The sequence below is a fragment of the Pelophylax lessonae genome, assembly GCF_965119305.1.
Source record: "Pelophylax lessonae genome assembly, chromosome: 6".
Classification (NCBI taxonomy): Eukaryota; Metazoa; Chordata; class Amphibia; order Anura; family Ranidae; genus Pelophylax; species Pelophylax lessonae.
In genome coordinates, this window is record NC_138773.1 from 20,873,229 (window position 1) to 20,897,264 (window position 24,036).

At 42.0% G+C, this 24,036-nt stretch overlaps 1 protein-coding gene across 1 annotated transcript in view; it reads right to left on the reverse strand.

Moving 5' to 3' along the window:
* Nucleotides 1-26: 26 nt before the first annotated feature.
* LOC309558478 (serine protease 33-like) overlaps nucleotides 27-24,036 on the reverse strand; it is a gene marked incomplete at both ends in the record, with an annotated part of 38,009 nt that continues 13,999 nt past the window's right edge. Inside the window, 3 exons of the mRNA XM_082261549.1 lie at nucleotides 27-34; nucleotides 7,006-7,189; nucleotides 22,879-23,031. Coding sequence (XP_082117675.1) covers nucleotides 27-34; nucleotides 7,006-7,189; nucleotides 22,879-23,031 — 345 coding nt within the window. The remainder of the gene's footprint in view (nucleotides 35-7,005; nucleotides 7,190-22,878; nucleotides 23,032-24,036) is intronic.

Sequence of the window (24,036 nt, forward strand, 5' to 3'; positions counted from 1 at the left end):
AGCAATGTATTGACTGTACCGATGTCTTACTTCTCTGTTAATAAAAAGAGTTTACAAAAATAAATAAAAAAAATAAAAAATAATTTAAAAAAAAATGTACAGCACCCCAATACCCCCCCACCCCCACACATGTACACAAATGCAAATGTGCACACAGGTTTTCGCACATAGATGTAAACAGTAATTGCATCAAACATGTGAGATATAATAATTCTAGGGCTTTAGTTCACAATTAACTCCACAGTGATTACCTATAAAGGCTTTTAAAGTGTTAGCTATTAACAATGTAAGGTTCCGTAGTTTGTCACCATTTCTTGCCGATATGCAGTTCAAATCCTAACATGTTCGGTATCTATATATTCAATGCAATATTATCTTTCGTATTTCCCAAACAAACAAGGTATTATTTTGTGTTTGTGTGCCCTAAAATTCATTTTAGTATATTTTTTTTCCCCTGAAACTTTGGTTTAAAGAACGTTTGTGCAAATGTTGTGTGACATAAAAAAAAAAAAAAATGAAACAGCCAATATTTTATTTCCCAGGGCCCATGCTTTTAGAAAATATATAATGTTTGAGGGTTCTAAGTAATTTTCTATCAAATGATGATTTTACCATGTGTGTGTGAAAAAATACAAAAATTACCCCAGGCAGCAAGTGGTTAAAACGCATCAGCAGGAATGCTTAACGCACTGTGTGCTGTCCAGTGGGATCAGTCCCCGAGTATTTCCCGTATCTAATTGGTGGAGCCGGGCTCATCTTGGATCGGTTAAATACTATTTTTTTTTTTGCAAGAATCTTTGTGAGTAGAAGATCTTATTAAACTGTAACATTCCATGGTGTTGTCACACGTCCAATTCATTTCATAGTTTTATAATTTCCTACTCTCTCCATAAATAGAGAAAAGTCTTGGCTTTGGATACTTTGCAATAAAAAAGTGGCTGGGTGATTTTTTATCAAAGCTAACGCAGGGGGTGTGTATTAAGACTGCCTGTTTCAATGTACAAATGTTCCGTTCCCATTGGCTGGTCCTTGTCCCCTTCCCCCCCCTGTGGCAAGGCTAAGGGGAGTTTCCCTAACTGTGTGTAAAACTGAATGTCTTGGAATTTAATAAACAGTTTAAGCTCTGCATGGTTAATCCTCAACACCTGTGTGGATTGTCTCGTGATTGAGGGCTTACGGGCTGGGTATGGCTTCTCCGCAGGCTGTGGGTGCGTTTGGAGGACAGGAGACAAAGGTCCGGCGGATGTGCCCACCTGGGGTACAAAGATCCGTTACATTGGTTGGCAGCGGTGTGATGTCTCCTGCAGTCCAGGACATCCAAACCACCACCAGGATTCAAGATCTGGGCAGCTGCCGAGGAGTGATACGGGGACCAGCCAGCATGAGAGCGGAGTTCGGGAGGAGGCTGCAAGGCATGCGGAAGCACCATCGGGAACCAGCGACAGAGCACACCAGGCTCAGCCGGGAGGATGTGATCCGCCGGCAACTCTGGCATGAGGCGCTAAGCCATGAGCGGCACCATCAGGGGAAGATCCTTCCCTCCTCCACAGAGATGTACCGGACGCAGTACCATGTGCGAGAGGTGTTCCTGAGGGAACAACGGCAAGATGAGGGGAAGACGGAGCTCGGAAGATTGGTCCAGGAGGAAATGAGGCTGGACGCCAGCTACAGAGCCCTCCGGTGGTTCGCGGCTCAACTGTGGCCAGGTACAGCAGATGGCAGCCCAACAGAAGGCGTTGGCTATGGAGGCATGGGGCTGCTCCATCAAAAAATGTACGGAGACCCAGACTTTGGGAGCGATGAGGAGTGGCGGCTGGAAAACATCCTGGACTTCCGAGATGAGGTGCTGGACCTCCCCGAAGAGACATGTGACCTGGAGGAATTGGAGTTCCTGGTTGAGCAGGAATGGGAGCTCGAGATTGCCTACAAGTGGCTGTTTGATGGTGATCAGCAGCCTGGCATGGCTCCCGTTGCCTGGGACTGTCCGAGAGAAATAGTCAGGAAGATGAGAATCAAATGGGGCCAGGGGTGACCCTGCATTTTCCCGTACTAACTGCAATGGAAGAAGCAGCGATGATACAGAGGGCACTGCGAGCGCTAGAACGCCGGAACGCACTGGAGGTCCCCCAGGCAGCGAGACAAGCTAATAGCATGAAGGTCGCAGAAGGGGGAGTTGAGACAGGCACTGGAAGGCTGGGAAATGGTGATCAGCAGCAAGTCCAGAGTATCTCATCTGGTGCCCCAGCAGAAGCGCTGGCTACAGGGCAGAGTGCCCCTGGCATCTGCCCAGCATCAGAAAAAGAGTTGGATCCGGAGAGTCTGAGAGAGGATCTGCGTGAGCTGTTTTCCCAACAGCAGATATCCCCACCGGGAGTAGAGGAAGCAATTCTCCCTCCCCAACAGTTGGACACTACCCCAATGTTTATCCCCCCAGCAGAAGCGCTGGCTACGGGGCAGAGTGCCACTGGCCTCTGCCCACCCTCAGAGTTAGATCCAGGGAGTCCGAGGGATGACCTCAGTGAGCCGTTTCCCCAGCACTTGGACACTACCCCAGTGTTTATCCCCCCGGCAGAAGCGCTGGCTACAGTTTTATATATATATTTTTTTTTCAGAATTGTCGCTCTATTTGTGTTTTTAGCGCAAAAAAAAATCGCACAGGTGATCAAATACCATCAAAACAAAGCTCTGTTTGTGGGCAAAAAAGGACATCAATTTTATTTGGGTACAGCGTCGCACGACCGCGCAATTGTCTGTTAAAGTAGTGCAGTGCCGAATTGCAAAAAATGGCCTGGTCAGGAAGGGGGCAAATCCTTCCGGTCCAGAACTGGTCAACAAATATTTATATATTTTTTAACCACTACTATTCCTTTATATTGACTTTTTGAAATTTACCAATGCAGCAATTTAGAAATTGGATGAAAGGTTTAGCACTGGAAAAAACCAAACTTTTTGAAAAAGATAAAAATTAACCCCTTCCCTGCCAATGTCATTAATACAGTAACAGTCCATATTTTTAGCACTGATTAGTGATGTAGTAATGTCAATGGTTCCCCCAAAAGTGTCAAAAATGTCAGTTAGGGGTCCAATCTGTCCGCCGCAATGTCGCAGTCCCGCTAAAAATCTCAGATCGCCGCCATTACTAGTAAAAAAATAAAATAAATGTTATAAATCTCTTCTGTAGTTAGTAGACATGATAACTTTTGCGTAAACCAATCAAAATATGCTTTTTGTGATTTGTTCTTTTTACCAAAAATATGTAGCAGAAAACAAATTGGCCTAAAATGTTAAAAAATTTCGATTTTTACATTTATTTATTTTTTTGGGGGGGGGGGGGGTGTCATATATTAGAATGTGAGAAATATTGTTTTTTTTTTTCAGAATTGTCTCTCTTTTTTTGTTTATAGCGCAAAAAATAAAAATTGCACAGGTGATCAAATACCACCAAAAAAAGCTCTATTTGTGGGAAAAAAAGGACATCAATTTTATTTGGGTACGACCGCGCAATTGTCCATTAAAATAACGTAGTGCCGAATCGCCAAAAATGGCCTGGTCATTAAGGGGACAAATCCTTCCGGTCTAGAAGTGGTTAATGGAGACAAGGGCCTTTTAACCACAACCCTGGCCTGGTGGTAATGGGGGGCCTACAAGTGGGGAACTTATCAGAATCCGAAAGCCCTCCTAAAAACAATCCATATTCCAGCCCCCCGATGAATGAGTGAGGCATGGTCAGGGCTTCCAGCAGGCATGGTATTTAAATTAGTTTTGCATTGTTATTGGTAATTCAGGCATTACTAAAATTGCTGCTTCCCACCAAACCAAATTTGTTTTACATTTTTTTGCTTTGGTACATGTCTCACATGGCAGTGCCCAGCCCTCATGCTATGACCATCCAATCCTATCATTTGAAAATTACCATTATTATCTTTTTTTTTAACCACTTTACCACCGGAGGATTTTGCTGTCTTACGTCCAGGCCACTTTTTGAGATTCGGCACTGTGCAAATTTAACTGACAATTGCACGGTCATGCAACACCATACCCAAACTAAATTTACGTCCTTTTTTTCCCACAAACAGAGCTTTCTTTTGGTGGTATTTGATCACCTGTGCGATTTTTACTTTTTGCGCTATAAACAAAAAAAAGCAACAATTTTGAAAAAATAACAATATTTTTCACATTTTTTTATATGAAATTCCCCCCCCCCCCCCCAAAAAATGTAAAAATCGAAATTGTTTATCATTTTAGGCCAATTTGTTTTCTGCTACATATTTTTGGTAAAAAAAAATTGGAATACGCGTATTTTGATTGGTTTGCGCAAAAGTTATTGCGTATACTAACTAAGGGAAAGATTTCTGTCATTTTTGGTGTTTTTTTTTTTTAACGAGTAATGGCGGCGATCTACGATTTCTTTTTGCGGAACTGCGACATTGCGGCGGACAGATCGGACCCTTGACTGACATCTTTGACACTTTTGGGGGTACCAGTGACATTTCTACAGTAATCAGTGCTATACATATGCACTGTTACTGTGAAAACGACACTGGCAGGGAAGGGGTTCATTTTTATTGGTGATCAAGGGGTTAATGTATGCCTGGTGCTTACTGACATGTGTGGGGGGAGGTTACTGAGTGACACAGGGACAGATCGCAGGTTCAGCTATGCTGAACCCTGCAATCTGACCCTGCCTGTCACTTAGGAGATCCGCCCGCTTTGTTTACACAAGTGGGCGGATCTCCACACTCGATTCCCCGACGATCGGGGAAGAGCGGCGGTGATCACCGCCGCTCCTCCCCTGGCCCGACTCCCGCTGTGACTGAATACAGCGGGAGCGAGCCTCCGGCGGCGCGCACGCGCTGCCGAGAGAGGGGAATGTCTGGCGACGTAGGTCTACGTCGTCAGACGTTATCGAGCCACTTTGCCGCAGTAGCAGCTCAGTGAGCAGCGGTAAAGTGGTTAACATTCTGCTCCCCCTGACTTCAATGGGGTTTGGATTCGGCACTCGATGTTTAGAAATGTTTGGTGAACCGCAAGTTGTTAAAGTGGAACTTTACCAAAAGGGGAAGTTCTGCTTGTCTGCATCCCCCCCCCCCCCCTCCACTGCCACGTGTGGCACATTTTGAGGGGGAACAGGAACCTGGTTTTAACAGATGCCCGCTTCCACTTTCGGTCAAATGGCGATCTGAGCCACGATGTTCACAAGGCGCAGCAGCACTCGCACTGGCTGTGAAGCCACAAGGCTTAACTTCCTGTTTCCTTTACTTGAGATGCCGACATCTGCACCAGAAGCCGATTGAGGCATCGGCTCCGGTGAGGACATCGCTGGATTCCTGGACAGGTAGGTGTCCTTATATTAAAAGTCAGCAGCTACAGTATTTGTAGTTGCAGACTTTTAATTTTTGAGGGGGAGCCTGGAGCTGGATTTTGCACTGCAAAATATCGGTTTTGGTATCGGGAGCATTTTTACAAGTACCAGAACTTGTGAAAATACTCGGTATCGGTTCATCCCTAATAGAAACCAATCATCTTCCAGGTTTTTTTTTTTTGTCAAAGCTTAATTGAAAAAGCTAAAGCTAAAAGCTGATTGGTTTACAATGCAGAACTGCATCAGATTTTGCACTTTCCAGTTTAAGGCCAGGTTCACACTTGCTGCGGCTTGCAGCAGGGGGTGCGGAGCGTCCCTGTTCTCCATTTCCGGTGCTTATCAGGTCCAATTTTTCGCCTGAAATCGGGCCTGAAACTGAACCAAAGACCGCGACCACCCCAGAGCTGTGTGCCTTGGCTCCACTGAGAGCCAGTCACAGTCTCCTGTCATGCGAATTAGATTTGGGGAAACCTGCATCCAATTTGCATAAGTGTGTCCAGCCTTTGTAAATCAACCCCTATGTGTCTACGGCAGGGAGCCCTGCACAGCACCCCATCATCCCCTTCTCCACCCCCCCTTTTTTTCCCCCCCTATACTATTCTTAAATGTCAATTATACCCCTTAGAGCCATAATAACATGAACTTTGTTTGTAATATAGAACAATATAAAGTCAGCAGTAAAACACTCTAAGAGACAGGGGCGTAACTACAGGGGTTACGGGGGTTGCAATTGCAACCAGGCCCCATGCTCCAGGGGGCCTGTGCGGCTCCCCTGTACACCTGGATAGGAGGGGCGGTGGGGGCAGCATGTATACTGTCCTCCTTTTTCCTCCTGTAGCTGCAGGAGATTGGTTCCTCTGTATGCTGCCCCCGCCACTTCTCCTATCCAGTTCACTTGTGTTCTGCTGTCTCGGGGCCCCTGTGTGCTCCCCCCCTCCCCCACTGTGCTCCTTCCCCTCTCCTGCCGGCTGCTGCAGGGGATGTGTCACAATAGAGAACCAGGAAGGGATCAGTAGATATGTAATTTACCAGCTCCTTCCTTTTCTGAATGGACAGAGTCATAGTCAGTGATATTGTAAAAAAATAAAATAAAATGATAAAAAATAATACAATTATAATACCAAAAAATAAAAAATACTGACACCAGTGGGTGAACTTCCAGGATCGCAAAGGTCACACTTGCAACCGGGCCCTGGCATTCCACCACCGTGGGGAGGCCCCAAGATGGCAGGAAGGGGGCCCACTGCAGAACTTGTGAAAGGGTCCCGCTGCGGGACCATAATAAAGGGCCCCGCAACAAGATTAAAGGACCCCAAGATCAGTGGGAAGAGCCCCAGGCTTGAAGGAAAGGGCCCCGGCCAGGGGCCTGGGGGGCCCTTCATGGTTTCTTGCACTGGGGCCCTGAAGGTTCTAGTTACGCCTCTGCTAAGACATGTGCCAATTGCGTCAGAAATCCCATTTTGAATTTCAAACCAGTTACCTCTCCTGAAAAGCATATCAATGATGATTCTTGTATCCGTCTTTTACTGCTGTCTAGACCTCATTTGTATGTAGTCTCTTGATTATGATGCAAATAGAATAGAGGTAGCACACCTTTCCCCTTCAACTTGTGGGCTACATGTTCACAGAGGTGACAGTCTTACCTGTGGCCATTATGGTCAGTACAGCAAGCGCCCCCATTTGGTAGAGCGAAGGGCGATAAGACGAGGTCAGGTTTTCTTTGAGCTTCTGCTGGATGTTCTCATTCTCAAGAAAAATGTCTTTATGATACACCGTCCTCAGGTTTCCTCTCTTGTGTTCCAGATGGAACCTTAACCCTCCATAAATCTATGAGCACACAGGGAAATAATTTTACCCTTCCAGCTGACATCGCTCTCATTAATGTTTTACACGTGTTGAGTTTCTATTTTGTAAGTGACTGAAATGAAAAATAAAGGTTTGTACAAAGTCCTTTTCTCTTTAGATAATGTTGGCCATGGATAGAGAGAGATTCAAACAAAAATTCTGTTAAAAAATCTTAGAAAAATTTGTATGAAAATTGTAAGTACATTCAGGGCCATTTCAGGGACAATTCACACCAGAACTCGATGCTGGAAACCGGCATTCTGTGTGCGTTTCTTGCACCATGTTCGAAACACACTTCGGCTGTGGACTCCTGCCCAGCCTAAAGCAGATTGACGGCCAGACGGGACTCTCCTACTTCCAGGTGGACGTCATATGACATCCTCCCGGTCACGCCGGGAGCAGGGCAATCGGCGCTGAGCCATGTCCCTAGGACACAGCGCCTCACCGATCAGGGTAAAGATGACAATGACATTGGCTCTTTACCATGTGATTAGCTGTGTCCAATCACAGCTGATCCCATGTAAACAAATGCCCATTAGCATTAATCAGTGCCCATCAGCTTCATCAGTGCCCATCAATGAAGCCTATCAGTGCCCATCAGTGCTGCCTCATCAGTGCCCATTAGTGTAGCTTCATCAGTGTCCATCAATGAAGCCTATCAGTGCCCATCAGTGCTGCCTCATCAGTGCCCATTAGTGTAGCTTAATCAGTGTCCATCAATGAAGCCTATCAGTGCCCATCAGTGCAGCCTCTTCAGCGCACATCAGTGAAGAAGAAAAATTACCTATTTGCAAAATTTTATAACAGAAACAACAAAAAATAGCTTTTTTTTTTTTCAAAATGATAAGTCTTTTTTGTTTGTTTAGCAAAAAATAATCTACTGTATCTGCCTGAAAAAAATAGAAATATTTAATTTGGGTAGTGTTGCATAACCATGCAATTGTCATTCAAAGTGCAACAGCACGGAAAGCTGAAAATTGACCTGGGCAGGAAAGGGGTGAAGGTGCCCAGTAGGCAAGTGGTCAAGCCCACACAGTAATTCAGTGAGCCATTCATTATGGTGATTGAGGGCTGTAAGTGAGTGGTCCATGCACAATTATAGGTGAGGTTTGGCTGAGCCACTTCAATAAGTGGTTGAGGTCTGTGTGAGTCAACTTGGACACTGGAGGGCTGAAAAGTTTTAAGTATACAATTGGCACTTACTTTAATCTCATAGTTGTTTAGTAGGGTTGAGGTCAGGGCTCTGTATAGCACACTCCAGTTTCTCCACACCAAACTGGTCCAACCATGTCTTTATGGAAATCTCCTTGTACACAGGGGAACTGTCATGCTGGTGGTGCTGTGGAACTCTAGGGCTGTCTTTGGATTTCTCAGGGTGTTGCGAGCACAGGACCCAGTTTGCTCTAGATCAGTGTCATGAGTTGCCATGGTGTTTGGGCTGGTCGCCAGTATCATGACAACCAATGATGCTTCAGGGCAGTACACACAGCATCATTCTTTGCTATGGTTTAGGTGGCTAGCCTTCCCACACTATGGCAACTCATAGCACTGATAAAATGCAAATGGCATGCAGGGTCCTCCTCAGCATTCAGAAGAGGATGGAAGTCTGGCTCCTCCAGACCTGCTGCACCTCGTAACCTCCACTATGCTGCTGTAGCTAAAAAGGTAGGGTTCTGAGAATCTGACATAAAGGGTAGACTCTGATGTGATTGGTAGACTCTGACCTGATGGGAGACTTTGATGTGATAGAGGGACCTCTGATGAGAATGGGGAATTCTAATGTAACGTGGGGACCTCTGATGTGATGGGAGGACCTCTAAAATGAAGGGAGGACTCTGATATAACGAGGGGACCTTTCATGTCATGGCAGGACCTCTGACATGAACGAGGGACCCTGATATGATGGGGGACCTCTGTTGTGAAGGGGGCGCTTTGATGTGATGATAGGACCTCTGGTGTGATTAGAGGATCTCTGGCATGAAGGGGGGACTCAGACATGAATGGGGGACCTTTGATGTCATTGGAGGACCTCTGATATGAAGGGAGAATTCTGATGTGTGAGGAGACCTTTGATGTGATAGCAGGACCTATAAAGAGAGGGACGGACTCTGATGTGGGGGTATCTGGTGTGGGGGGAGGACCTCTGAAGTGATTAGAGGACCTCTGACATAAGGGGGGTTCTGGTGTGAATAGGGGACCTCTGATGTAATGGGAGCACCTCTCATGGCAATGGGGGACTGTAATGTGATGTGAGGACCTCTGACTTGAAATGGGGGACTTCTAATATGATGGAAATACCTTTTATGTTAAAGGGGCACTCTAATGTAATGATAGGACCTCTGATATAATTAGAGGACCTTTGACATACATGGAGGACCTCTGACATGATGGGAAGAACTCTTTTGTGAAGGGAGGAGTCTAATGAGATGGAAGGACCTCTGATATGAAGGGAATACTCTGATGTGATGAGGGGACCCTTGATGTGATGAGGGGACCCTTGATGTGTCAGGAAGATCTCTGATGTGAAGGGGACAGCTGATGTGATGATAGGACCTCTTTTGTGATTAGAGGACCTCTGATATGAAAGGAGACTTCTACATCAATAGGGGGGCCTCTGATATGATGAGAAGACCTCTGATGTGAAGGGTACATTTGATGTGATGATAGGACCTCTTTTGTGATTAGAGGACCTCTGACATGAAAGGAGACTTCTACATCAATGGGGGGCCTCTGATATGATGAGAAGAGCTCTGATGTGAAGGGAGAACTCTGATATGATGAAGGGACCTCAGACATGATTGGGTGCCTCTGATGTGAAGGGGGGCTGTCATATGATAGGGGGCTCTGATGTGATAGGGGGACCTCTGATGTAAGGAGAGAACCTTTGATTCTGATGGTTTCTGATGTGAAGTTAATTTCGTCAAGGTGGTTGTATGCATTGCCCTAGGCTCAGGTTTCTCATTAAAAACAGTTTACATTTTTTTTTTTACATTGTAGGCTGGGGTGTGACAAGATTTTGCATACTTTAAAAGACGTAACTGAAAAACTATTGAGAAAGGCTGATCTAAAATGTCAGTGTGTTAATGTTTATCATTGAAGATTGCATGGCTTTGGACCATGGTTTTGGAATTGGATGTCCAACAAGCCAATAGAGGTGTGATGGTCAGGTGTCCATTACCATTTGGTTTTATAGTGAATCTTGTATCAGTGTAGCTTCAGTTTCAACCTTTTTGCCTCCTAAGTGTCCTTCTGAAACCCACTTAAAAAAAAAAAACTGACCATAGCAATACATTGGTTTATTGCTGTCAGCCTTGTACTGTTGGTTATAACCTGGAAATGTCTTCATCTCTTTTCTTCCCAGAAGGACAGCATCATCTTCAAGCATCACCCAGGGTCACCATTTACTTCCTGAAATGCGATGCCGGCTCGGAGATGACAATGTTATGTAAATCCTAATAAACACTGTTCTATGCTGTGTTCTCTGATGACTGACACAGATCATCTATCACCTTGCAACTTGATACAATGTTGTAGTTGGGTCAATGGAAGGGGGGATTGAGGACATGCTTCCTCATGGCTTCAGCAGGCTGATAACATATTCTCAGTCTAGGCAAAGTCACTGATAAACGCTGTTCTAGGCAGTGTTCTCTGATGCCTGACACAGGTCACCTCTCACCTTGCAACTTGATACAATGTTGTAGTTGGGTCAATGGAAGGGGGGATTGAGGACATGCTTCCTCATGGCTTCAGCAGGCTGATAACATATTCTCAGTCTAGGCAAAGTCACTGACTGGAGGTCAATGATGCATTTTTAGTGAACAAAGATGGAGCTTTGATGGAAAATGATACTGTTGCTGTATATTGTGTGCCAGAAATTTTAATCAAAAGTGAATTTTTTTATATATCTACGGGGAAGTGGATATATTTGTAAGATGGATATGACATGCATCTTATCTATTTTTGCCCGTCATCAAATTTCCAAGTAGAAACTTTATAGTGTTGTTGTCTCTTTCCGTACCTTTATGACAGATGAGCACCTACTCCGTCATGGGCGAGACTCTCCCCTCTTTTGTCTCCCCAGACAATTACTACTGGTCGGACCGGTTGGGTGTTCTGCATCTTTAGTCTTTCTTACAATACAGAAAGAATTACTTTTTTTTCAGAGAAACTCCCTTAGTTGAAGGTCAGGGCCAGATCGGAGCCTTGTAATAGACAATATTGTATTTGTGAAGGTTTTAATAGATGGCTGCTGGGATCTGAAGTAGGCTTTGATGTGGTTAAAATGTGACTGAATAGTCCTGATATTTTACAATGGGGACAATAAGCACTGAACTCTACCTAAATCCACCCACTGCTCTCTATGTGTTATTATATAGGACTTCTGTTCTATAGTTTATTTGTATTGTCTTAAAGAGGAAGTAAACTCTCTTTACCTAAACCTACAGGTAAGCCCTACTGTATAATAATGTAGGCACTGTGAATACCTCCTGAACTTGCACGGTTTAGGAGATATTCAGAGTGCATGCAGCCAATGACCACGACGGCGCATGCGCTCTGCAGGTCCGGCTCACCGGAGATGGTTTCTGACAGTTTTTGCAGAAATTCTTTGGTTATGCAAACCGATTGTAGCAGCAGCTGTCCGGGTGGTCGGTCTCAGACCATCTTGGAGGTGAAGATGCTGGATGTGGAGGTCCTGGGCTGGTGTGGTTACACGTGGTCTGCGGTTGTGAGGCCGGTTGGATGTACTGCCAAATTCTCTGAAACACGTTTGGAGACAGCTTATGGTAGAGTAATGAACATTCAATTCACGGGCAACAGCAGTCATTCCTGCAGTCAGCATGCCAATTGCACGTTCCCTCAAAACTTGCGACGTCTGTGGCATTGTGCTGTGTGATAAAACTGCACATTGTAGAGTGCAATAATCATGCTGTCTAATCAGCATCTTGATATGCCACACCTGTGAGGTGGATGGATTATCTCGGCAAAGGAGACGTACTATGATTTTTTCCGTATATGTGATTCATATCTTTGCTGGTATTGTGGTACATCCCTGCTGGAGAGGCATGTGATTCCCATCATCTGGTTTGCACACTAGAGTACATTTGCGCTGAGCGTTATACAGACCTCCTATAATTTGGGGTCTTGTACTCTGGTAAAAGGATGATGTTTCTGTGTGGTGGTAGAATTTACAAGAAGTCGAAGAGGGGTTTTTTGAATTATCAGTGGTGGACTTTGATTTTATTTATTTATCATTTCTGCCTGATTTGCACAGTTGCGTTGTTTGCACACTATAAAAGACTTTTATGGCAGATTGAGATTTAAAGGCACAACGCAGCACGTACTGTATATATATTTGGTATATTATATATTATTTTATTATTATTATATTATTATATATTATTTATATGGTATATTATATATATATATATATATATATATATATATATATATATATATATATATATATACACACACATATATATATATATACATATATATATATATATATATATATATATATATATATATATATATATATATATATGTATATATATATATATATATATATATATATATATATATATATATATATATATATATATATATATATAGTATATATGTATATATATATATATATATATATATATATATATATGTATATATATATATATATATATATATATATATATATATATATATATATATATATATATATATATATATATATATATATATATATATGTATATATATATATATATATCTATATATATATATGTATATATATATATATATATATACATACATATATATATATATATATATATATATACATACAATATATACATATAGATTTTATATATATATATATATATATATACATATAGATTTTATATATATATATACATATAGATTTTATATATATATATATATATATATATATATATATATATATATATATATATATATATATATATATATACATATATATATATATATACATATATATATATATATACAATATATACATATAGATTTTATTTCCATCATTGACACTTTCAAAATTACAGAAAACAAAAAAATGGCGTCTGCAAAAGTTTGGGCACCCTGCAGAGTTAATAACTTGTACTGCCCCCTTTGGCAAGTATCACAGCTTGCAAAAAAGCTTCTTGTAGCCAGCCAAGAGTCTTTCAATTCTTGTTTGAGGTATCTTTGCCCATTCTTCCTTACAAAAGTCCTCCAGTTCTTTGAGATTTCTGGGCTGTCTGTCACGCACTGCTCTTTTAACCACTTAAGCCCCGGAAGATTTTACCCCCTTCCTGACCAGGGGGTATTTTGCAATTCGGCACTGCGTGACTTTAACGGACAATTGCGCGGTTGTGCGACGCTGTATCTAAACTAATTTGGCGTCCTTTTTTTCCCACAAACAGAGCTTTCTTTTGGTGGTATTTGATCACCTGTGCGATTTTTTGATCATGCGCTATAAACAAAAAAAGAGCGTAAATTTTGCAAAAATAACAATATTTTTCACATTTTTTTATATGAAATTCACCCCAAAAAAATGTAAAAATCAAAATTTTTTAACATTTTCGGCCAATTTGTTTTATGTTACATATGTTTGGTAAAAAAAAATCGCAAAAAGCGTATTTTGATTGGTTTGCGCAAAAGTTATTGCGTTTACTAACAAAGGGAAAGATTTTTGTCATTTTTGTTGTTTTTTTTTTAACACGTAATGGCGGCGATCTGCGATTTTTTTTGCGGTACTGCGACATTGCGGCGGACAGATCGGACCCTTGACTGACATTTTTGACACTTTTGGGGTTACCAGTGACATTTCTACAGTAATCAGTGCTATACATATGCACTGTTACTGTAAAAATACACTGGCAGGGAAGGGGTTAACTTATTTTGAAAGGGAGGAGCTATGTGTGCTTTCTACTGTGATTGGCTGTGGCTTTAGATGTATGAACAGTAATCAAGGGTTCTACATAGTAGAACCGTATGATCATCCTTCATACACAGGGGAGAATGACAGGCAGCTTGTTTACACAAGCCGCCTGACTTTCTCCCTCTCCCCCGACGATCGCAGAGTGACCGGCGGACATCGGGTCCGCCGGTCACACGCGCGGGTGGGTGCGTGACCGCGTGGGAGCGGGAGCGCACCTCAGGCGGCGCGCGCTTGCTCCCTAGACCCTCACAGGCTAGCGACGTAGACCTACGTTAGGCAGTCGGCAAGTGGTTAAGGTCTATCCATAGATTTTCAATTATGTTGAGGTCAGGAGATTGTGAAGGCCATGGCAAAACCTTCAGTTTACGCCTCTTGATGTAATCCTCTGTGGATTTTGAGGTGTGTTTAGGATCATTATCCATTTGTAGAAGCCATCCTCTCTTTAACTTCAGCTTTTTCACAGATGGCATCAAGTTACCATCCAAAATTTGCTGAAATTTTATTGAATCCATTTTTCCTTCTACTCGTGAGATGTTCCCTGTGCCACTGGCTGCAATACAACCCCAAAGCATGATTGATCCACCCCCATGCTTAACAGTTGGACAGAGGTTCTTTTCATTAAATTCTGTGCCCCTTCTTCTCCAAACGTACCTTTGCTCATTCCAGCCAAAAAGTTCAATTTTAACCTCATCAGTCCACAGAAATTGTTTCCAAAATGCATCAGGCTTGTCTATATGTTCATTTTCAAAGTTCAAACACTGATTTTTGTGGTGAGGACGTAGAAAAGGTTTTCTTCTGATGACTCTTCCATGAAGACCATATTTGTACAAGTATCTCTTTATAGTGGAATAGTGTACCACAACTCCAGTGTCTGCCAGATCTTTCTGGAGGGATCGTGCAGTCAAACGTGGGTTTTGAATTGTTTTTCTCACAATCCTAACTAAAATCTAGTGGAACCAATTGCCTCCAGAAGTCACCTAATTAGTAAATAGAGTCCACCTGTGTGTATTTTAATCTCAGTATAAATGCAGCTGTTCTGTGAAGCCCTCAGAGGTTTGTTAGAGAACCTTAGTGAACAAACAGCATCATGAAGGCCTATGAACACAGCGGACAGGTCAGGGATAAAGTTGCGCAGCAGTTACAAGCAGGGTTAGGTTATAAAAAAGTATCCCACGCTTTGAACATCTCACACAGCGCTGTTCAATCCATCATGGGAAAATGGAAAGAGTATGGCACAACTGCAACCCTACCAAGACATAGCTGTCCACCTAAACTGACCGGCCGGGCAAGGAGAGCATTCATCAGAATAGCAGCCAAGAGGCCCATGTGAACTCTGGAGGAGGTGCAGAGATCCACAGCTCAGGTGGGAGAATCTGTCCACAGGACAGTCCACAAATCTGAACTTTATGGAAGAGTGGCAAGAAGAAAGCCACTAGTGAAAGAAAGCCATAAGAAGTCCTGTTTGCAGTTTGTGAGAAGCCATGTGGGGGACACAGCAAACATGTGGAAGAAGGAGCTCTGGTCAGATGAGACCAAAATTTAACATTTTGGCCCTAAAGCAAAATGCTATGTGTGGCAGAAAACTAACACTGCACATCACCCTGAACACACCATCCCCACTGTGAAACATGGTGGTATCAGCATCATGTTGTGGGGATGGTTTTCTTCAGCAGGGACAGGGAAGCTGGTCAGAGTTGATGGGAAGATGGATGAAGCCAAATACAGGGCAATCTTAGAAGAAAACCTGTTAGACTCTGCAAAAGACTTGATACTGGGACAGAGGTTCACCTTCCAGCAGGACAATGACCCCAAACATACAGCCAGAGCTACAATGGAATGGTCTACATCAAAGCATATTAATCTGTTAGAATAGCCCAGTCACAGTCCAGACCTAAATCCAATTGAGAATCTGTGGCATGACCTGAAAATTGCTGTTCACAGACACTCTCCATCCAATCTGACAGACCTTAAGATTTTTTGCAAGGAAGAATGGGCAAAAAATGGGGGGGGGGGGGGGGTGAATACAAATGCACGCCACACTTTTCACAGATTTATTTGTAATACATTTTGAAAACCATTTATCATTTTCCTTCCACTTCACAATTATGTGCCACTTTGTGTCGGTCTATCACATAAAATCCCAATAAAAAACATTTGTTTTTGGTCGTAACATAACAAAATGTGGAAAATTTCCAAAGGGTATGAATACTTTTTCAAGGCATTTTATATTTCCTATGCTTGCTAAAAAAAATGTTTTTCATTTCATTTTTCACTGAGTTTTTTCATTGAAACAGAAAACAAAACATTTGAACATAGGACAATCAAAGGAGATTGAAAACTCCTTCTACAAGCTTTAACCAGTGCTCGGCCAGACACTGATAAAAATTATAGGACTGCTATATACTGCTGATGAGAAAAGGTATTTAGCAGTTTATATTTACTAAAATATTTGCATTTCCATGTTATGTGTACTGTGGGAAAGCAGATATGGTGACTGCAGAGTCCTGGGGAGACCAGATATAGTGACTGCAGGGTCCTGGGGAGATCAGATATAGTGACTGCATACTCCTGGGCAGACCAGATATAGTGAATGCAGGCTCCTGGGGAGATCAGATATAGTGACTGCAGACTCCTGGGGAGAGCAGATATAGTGACTGTAGGACCTGGGGAGATCAGATATAGTGAATGCAGGCTCCCCGGGAGAGCATATATAGTGACTGCAGGCTCCTGGGCAGAGCAGATATAGTGACTGCAGGCTCCTGGAAGATCAGATATAGTGACTGCAGGCTCCTGGAAGATCAGATATAGTGAATGCAGGCTCCTGTAAGATCAGATATAGTGACTGCGGGCTCCTGGGGAGATCAGATATAGTGACTGCGGGCTCCTGGGGAGATCAGATATAGTGACTGCAGGCTCCTAGGGAGATCAGATATAGTGACTGCAGGCTCCTGGGGGGATCAGATATAGTGACCGCAGGCTCCTGGAAGATCAGATATAGTGACTGCAGGCTCCTGGAAGATCAGATATAGTGACTGCAGGCTCCTGGGGGGGTTCGGATATAGTGACTGCAGGCTCCTGGGGAGATCAGATATAGTGACTGCAGGCTCCAGGGGAGAGCAGATATAGTGAATGCAGGCTCCTGGGGAGACCAGATATAGTGACTGCAGGCTCCTGGGCAGAGCAGATATAGTGACTGCAGGCTCCTGGAAGATCAGATATAGTGACTGCAGGCTCCAGGGGAGAGCAGATATAGTGAATGCAGGCTCCTGGGGAGACCAGATATAGTGACTGCAGGCTCCTGGGGAGAGCAGATATAGTGACTGCAGGCTCCTGGAAGATTAGATATAGTGACTGCAGGCTCCTGGGGAGATCAGATATAATGACTGCAGGCTCCTGGAAGATCAGATATAGTGAATGCAGGCTTCTGGGGAGAGCAGATATGGTGAATGTAGGCTCCTGGGTTTAGTAGCACTTTATGCACCCCTCTCAGCCCAGAGGCTCCTCAATACAGACTAAAGGCATCTTGTGATGTAGAGCAGTACTACATATAAAAAATCTTTGGTTTAAACAGGGGTGCACTGCTTTTTTTTTTGTTCTTGTTTTTTGCTACCAGGCTTGACAGTTCTAAAAAAATAATAAAAAAACTACACAAAAAATAAAACTTTGTGCCAAATTCACAACTATGGGATAGCTATATATTCTTTCAAAAAGTAAAATGAAATACTTAAAAAAAATATAACCTTTTATGGGCTTGACCATCAAAGTTGTCTGTCGACACTTATAAAAAACATGAAAAAGACCACAAAGCAAAAAAAAAAAAAAAAAAAAGGAGAGGATGAAAATTATGTATACCCATAAAGTGAAAAAAAAAAAAATCATATTTACATTTACTGTATGTTTCAAGCAAATCTGGGTGGTATGAATGTCCCTTTCTAAGGTGTGCCTTTACCTTAAAGTTATGGCATATATTTTTTTGTGCATATTTATGGTGATACATTTTTAAAGTGATTATGGTTTGTTGTCATTGACATCTATTTATAAGTTTCTTTGTTAGCCCTAAGTTGAGCCCTAAATCTGTATGAAAAAATAAATAGATCCCAGAGATACCAGCTATCAGCAGATTGATTCCTGCACAAGATGCATCCACAATTTATTGCTTTCAGTTACAATCAGTGGCGACCCGTCCATTAGGGGCACAGGGGAGCCGCCCCCCCCCCCCCCCCCCCCATCCATGCATCCGGCCTCCTAATCTACATGCAGGGCACCAGATGCATGGATTCCAATGGGGTTTTTTTTTTTTTTTTGAAGCACGTGATTAGAGCCAGAGGCTCTAAAAGGCTTCAAAAAAGGATGGGCTTGGGGCTCCGAGCACTGCACCTTGAGCCCACCCAGTTGTATGACAATAGCGAATGAATATTCCTTTTGTCACACTGATTCTCCTCCCAGCCAATCAGGAAGTGGGTCATGAGACCCCTTTCCTGTCTGGCTGAAAAGAGAAGCGATTTTAGTGGCCATTGGCCAGGAAGAGGGAGGAGACACAAGGCCAGAGGAGGTAAGAATGCTGGCTGTCCGTCCCGCTGGGGGGGGGAAGATTTGCCCCCCCCCCCCCAAATTATCATGCACCAGCCGCCACTGGTTACAAGATTTACTATTGCCTTATTAGGCAACCATTCTCAACCAGGGTTCCTTCAGAGGTTGCTAGAGGTTCCCTGAGTTGCGGTCAATTGATCTCACATCTGATGGTGCTTGCATAATTCTGGGACTAACATCACATGCCAGAGCCAGTGGTATTAAACCAATAATCTTTTTACCAATCTGTAAGGGGCATTCTTCCCACTGACCACCAATGGAAGCAGCATTCTCCCACTGACCACCAATGGAAGCCGTATTATTCCCACTGACCACCAATGGAAGCAGCATTCTTCCCTCTGTACTCCCAACGAACAGCCCTGGTACTTGAAGATACTGGCCTCCAGACATTGGAAGAAGGAGGGGATTATATGTATACTCTCCACAGCGCAGCTTCTATACAGTTGATTTTGTGCTACATTATACAAGTGATTGTTGAAAAGGCTGAACTAATGATGAGATATGTTGTTGATTGCAAGCCCCATTATTAGCAAACATGGTGTTATATGGGAGAAGAGGAAGTGACATATCCTATTGGAACCCAGATGTCTGTGGTTTGAAGGACTCCTCCCCATTCATTATTCTTTTGCCCCTCTTTTTTGCTTCACTCCTGTTTGGTGGGATATATTGGTGTGGTTAGATTGTTTTGGTCCCCGCGTCCATCTGAGGAATTTTGGAACAGCCATCCACGGAGACAGTCAACAAAGCTAAGAGGATTTCCTCCCATAAATAGGTCTTGAGGAAGCTACGCTTACAGCGAAACGCGTCAACCTCACCTGTGATCAGTGGAGGTGCTCTGGTACAGGACATGTGTCCCCCGGTATAGGGTAATCGCTGTACTAGGGTCTTTTTCCAATGCCTCGTTGGTTTTCAGATGTTTTTAATTTGTCTTAGTTTTTGTTCTGTCTTTGATGTCACTTTAGGATATATACTCCTTTTACTATGTGAACCAATAACAATTTTTTGATGCTTTTAAAAAAATGAAGTGTCCGGTCTCATGCTAATGCCAATAAAGTCTGCCTTTTTATCTTCATCATTCTTCCAACTGATCACCAATGTAAGGAACATTCTTCCCACTGATTACCAATGTAAGGAGTATTATTCTCACTGACCACTAGGGATGATCGAACGGTTCGGTTCGACCATCGGTTCGACCCGAACATTGACTGTTCGAGGTTCGGCCGAATTCCGAACTCTTCGGCAACCAGAACCGACCAAAATGCAATGGGACAGGAAATGGGCTTTAAAAGCCCGTGATTGGACCAGAACCATCAGTAAAAGCCAATTGAGGGGGCAGGAGAATTCTAGGAATGTGATTGAAGTGACTAGGGGGTCCAGAGGCCAATCATTAGTGAATACGCCCCCCAGTATATAAGATAGCCCCGCCAAATTCCTAGCATTGTAATACAGGGACGTGGAAGAGAGTGGAAGCAGTTCTGTTACTTCTGCTTCAAAGTGTCAATTATTAGTGTGAGGAAAGGGATATCTAGTGTAGTTAGGGTACTATTTTCCACTATAGTTAGATTTAATAATCTAGTTTCTGTAGGGAAAGTGTTAAGTGTAAGGGGACCGTAGTGTAGTGTAGGGTTAACTGACTCTGACTGCTATGGCAGGGTGACAAAACCCTTCCATGTCAGGGTGACCGCTATAGAGAAAAGATTGTTTCTCTTAGAACACTTATAGAACAGGGATATGGCTTCGCCCCTGTCACCCTGCTTTTTTCTGCTGGCGTTTATAGGGCTTTTTTGAGGACATGTTTGGAGTCAGGCATGACATCTGAACTTCTGTGTAGGGGTATATATATACACACACACACATGTATGTATATATACACATACACATATATAGGTGTGAAAGTAGCAGAAACCTATGCTTGCGCTAATGAAATAATTAACACCCATATGGCTTCTCTGCTATAACACCTATATATATGTGTATGTGTATAAATACATATAAGTATGTGTGTATATATACCCCTATACAGAAGTTCAGATGTTTTGCCTGCCTCCAAAGACCCCAAAAAAATGCCCAAAAAAAACGCCTGCTGCAAAAACACACCTGGGCGTTTTTGTAGCTGGCGTTTTTTTGGGCATTTTTTGGGCGTCTTTGGAGGCAGGCATAACATCAGAACTTCTGTGTAGGGGTATATACACACACACACATGTATGTGTATATATACACATACACATACACATATATAGGTGTGAAAGTAGCAGAAACCTATGCTTGCGCTAATGAAATAATTAACACCCACAAAGACTCAAAAAAAATGCACAAAAAAAACACCTGCTGCAAAAACACACCTGGACGTTTTTGTAGCTGGCGTTTTTTTGGGCATTTTTTGGGCTTCTTTGGAGGCAGGCATAACATCAGAACTTCTGTGTAGGGGTATATACACGCACACACGTATGTATATATACATATACACATATATAGGTGTGAAAGTAGCAGAAACCTATGCTTGCGCTAATGAAATAATTAACACCCATATGGCTTCTCTGCTATAACACCTATATGTGTGTATGTGTAGAAATACATATAAGTGTGTGTGTATATATACCCCTATACAGAAGTTCAGATGTTTTGCCTGCCTCCAAATCCCCCCAAAAAATGCCCAAAAAAAACGCCTGCTACAAAAACACACCTGGGCGTTTTTGTAGCTGGCGTTTTTTTTTTGCATTTTTTGGGCGTCTTTGGAGGCAGGCATAACATCAGAACTTCTGTGTAGGGGTATATATACACACACACACATGTATGTATATACACACATACGCATATATAGGTGTGAAAGTAGCAGAAACCTATGCTTGCGCTAATGAAATAATTAACACCCATATGGCTTCTCTGCTATAACACCTATATGTATGTGTATGTGTATAAATACATATAAGTGTGTGTGTATACATACCCTATACAGAAGTTCAGATGTTTTGCCTGCTTCCAAAGACCCCAAAAAAAAAAAAACAAGAAAGAATGAATTAAAGTGTATCTCTACATAACTTTAAGCCAGCAAACATAAACTTAAATAGGTTTTAACCCTTCAATATTCTATCCAAAAATTGTTTGGCTATACATACATTTTTATGTAATTAGGAATGGCAGTGGAGGCGTCCTCCAGGACCATATATGCAGTGAATTATTGATCATTCATTCAATGCAAGCCCCTTCTTTTTGAGGATAAATAGTGCAGTGTGACCTGTTGGTGGTGGGATATCTGGTACGTTGGTAAACGTTACTGACAGGTAGGTGTTGATCCAGGCTCGATAGGCGGTGACAAGGGTGTACACCCCAGGACAGAAGAAGAAGCCGCAGCCTTCTCCCCAGCTTACAATCCCAACCTGGTACCAGACACCTTAGACTTTACACACCATTTGGAATGGTTCTGACAAATGTTGTTTGAAGTGTATTGTTTAAGACGAATGATACAAATAAAAATATGATAGAACAGTTGCAACTCACCAAAATTCAAATTCTACCTTCAGAATGCTGCTGCTCCTTCACTGACCAATCAGCATTAAAGGAGGTAATGTGACTAAGAAAGCATAACCACTGAAGCCAATAGTAGACATATATGAAAAATATATCTGACGCTAGGTCCACCTTAATCTTTATTTGTAATTCCCGATTACAGGTCATTGTGGCACCATAAGAACAAATATATACTTCCAACCCAGACAAAAGTACAAGCATTAAACCAATTACTATAGTTAAAATGAAATGAATAAGATATTTATAGATTTAGTCTATCTACCTAGGTGCACCTCCACCTCACCATTGCTGGTTCTTCAGCCTTAGTGGATAAGCTGTTTGGTGATGGCTGAGAAGAGAATATTTGAGCAAACGTTGATTTCTTTTTTTTTACTTCAGGAGTATCTGTAGTTTCTTTTCAGAAGGGTTAGCATTTATTTTTCTTCTTTTGATGGTAATGATCCTTTCTGGTTATAGGTAAGTGAGCAGAAGACCGCCTAATGCCAGGAGCATCCAGGGTTGGTATGAAAGGTTTGCAGCCCCATCACTGAAAAAGCCCTCTGGGTTGAGGAATTCTCCACATGTCTTTGTTGGTGGTGGGATATCTGGTACATTGGTAAATGTTACCTGCAGGTGGGTGCTGATCCAGTCTTGATAGGCGGTGACAAGGGTGTACACCCCAGGACGGGAGAGCAAGCCACAGCCTTCTCCCCAGCTTACAACCCCAACCTGGTACCAGACACCATGGACTTCACACACCAGAGGTCCACCTGAGTCTCCCTGGAAGAAATCAACAGTCATTAATGGTAATATTTATCTATCTATGTATGTATCTATCTGTGTATGTATCTATGTATGTATGTATCTATGTATGTATGTATCTATGCATGTATCTATCTGTGTATGTATCTATGTATGTATCTATGTATGTATCTATGTATCTATCTGTGTATGTATCTATGTATGTATGTATCTATGTATGTATCTATGTATGTATGTATCTATGTATATATCTATCTATGTATGTATCTATGTATGTATGTATCTATGTATGTATCTATCTGTGTATGTATGTATCTATGTATGTATCTATGCATGTATCTATCTGTGTATGTATGTATGTATGTATGTATGTATGTATGTATCTATGTATGTATCTATCTATGTATCTATCTGTGTATGTATGTATCTATGTATGTATCTATGCATGTATCTATGCATGTATCTATCTGTGTATGTATCTATCTATGTATGTATCTATGTATGTATCTATCTGTGTATGTATCTATCTATGTATGTATCTATGTATGTATGTATCTATGTATGTATCTATGTATGTATCTATCTATGTATCTATCTGTGTATGTATCTATGTATGTATGTATCTATGTATGTATCTATGTATGTATGTATCTATGTATGTATCTATGTATCTATCTGTGTATGTATCTATGTATGTATGTATCTATGTATGTATCTATGTATGTATGTATCTATCTGTGTATGTATCTATGTATGTATGTATCTATCTATCTATGTATCTATCTGTGTATGTATCTATGTATGTATGTATCTATGTATGTATCTATGTATGTATGTATCTATCTATGTATCTATCTGTGTATGTATCTATGTATGTATGTATCTATGTATGTATCTATGCATGTATCTATCTGTGTATGTATCTATCTATGTATGTATCTATCTATGTATGTATCTATCTATGCATGTATCTATCTGTGTATGTATCTATCTATGTATGCATCTATGTATGTATCTATCTAT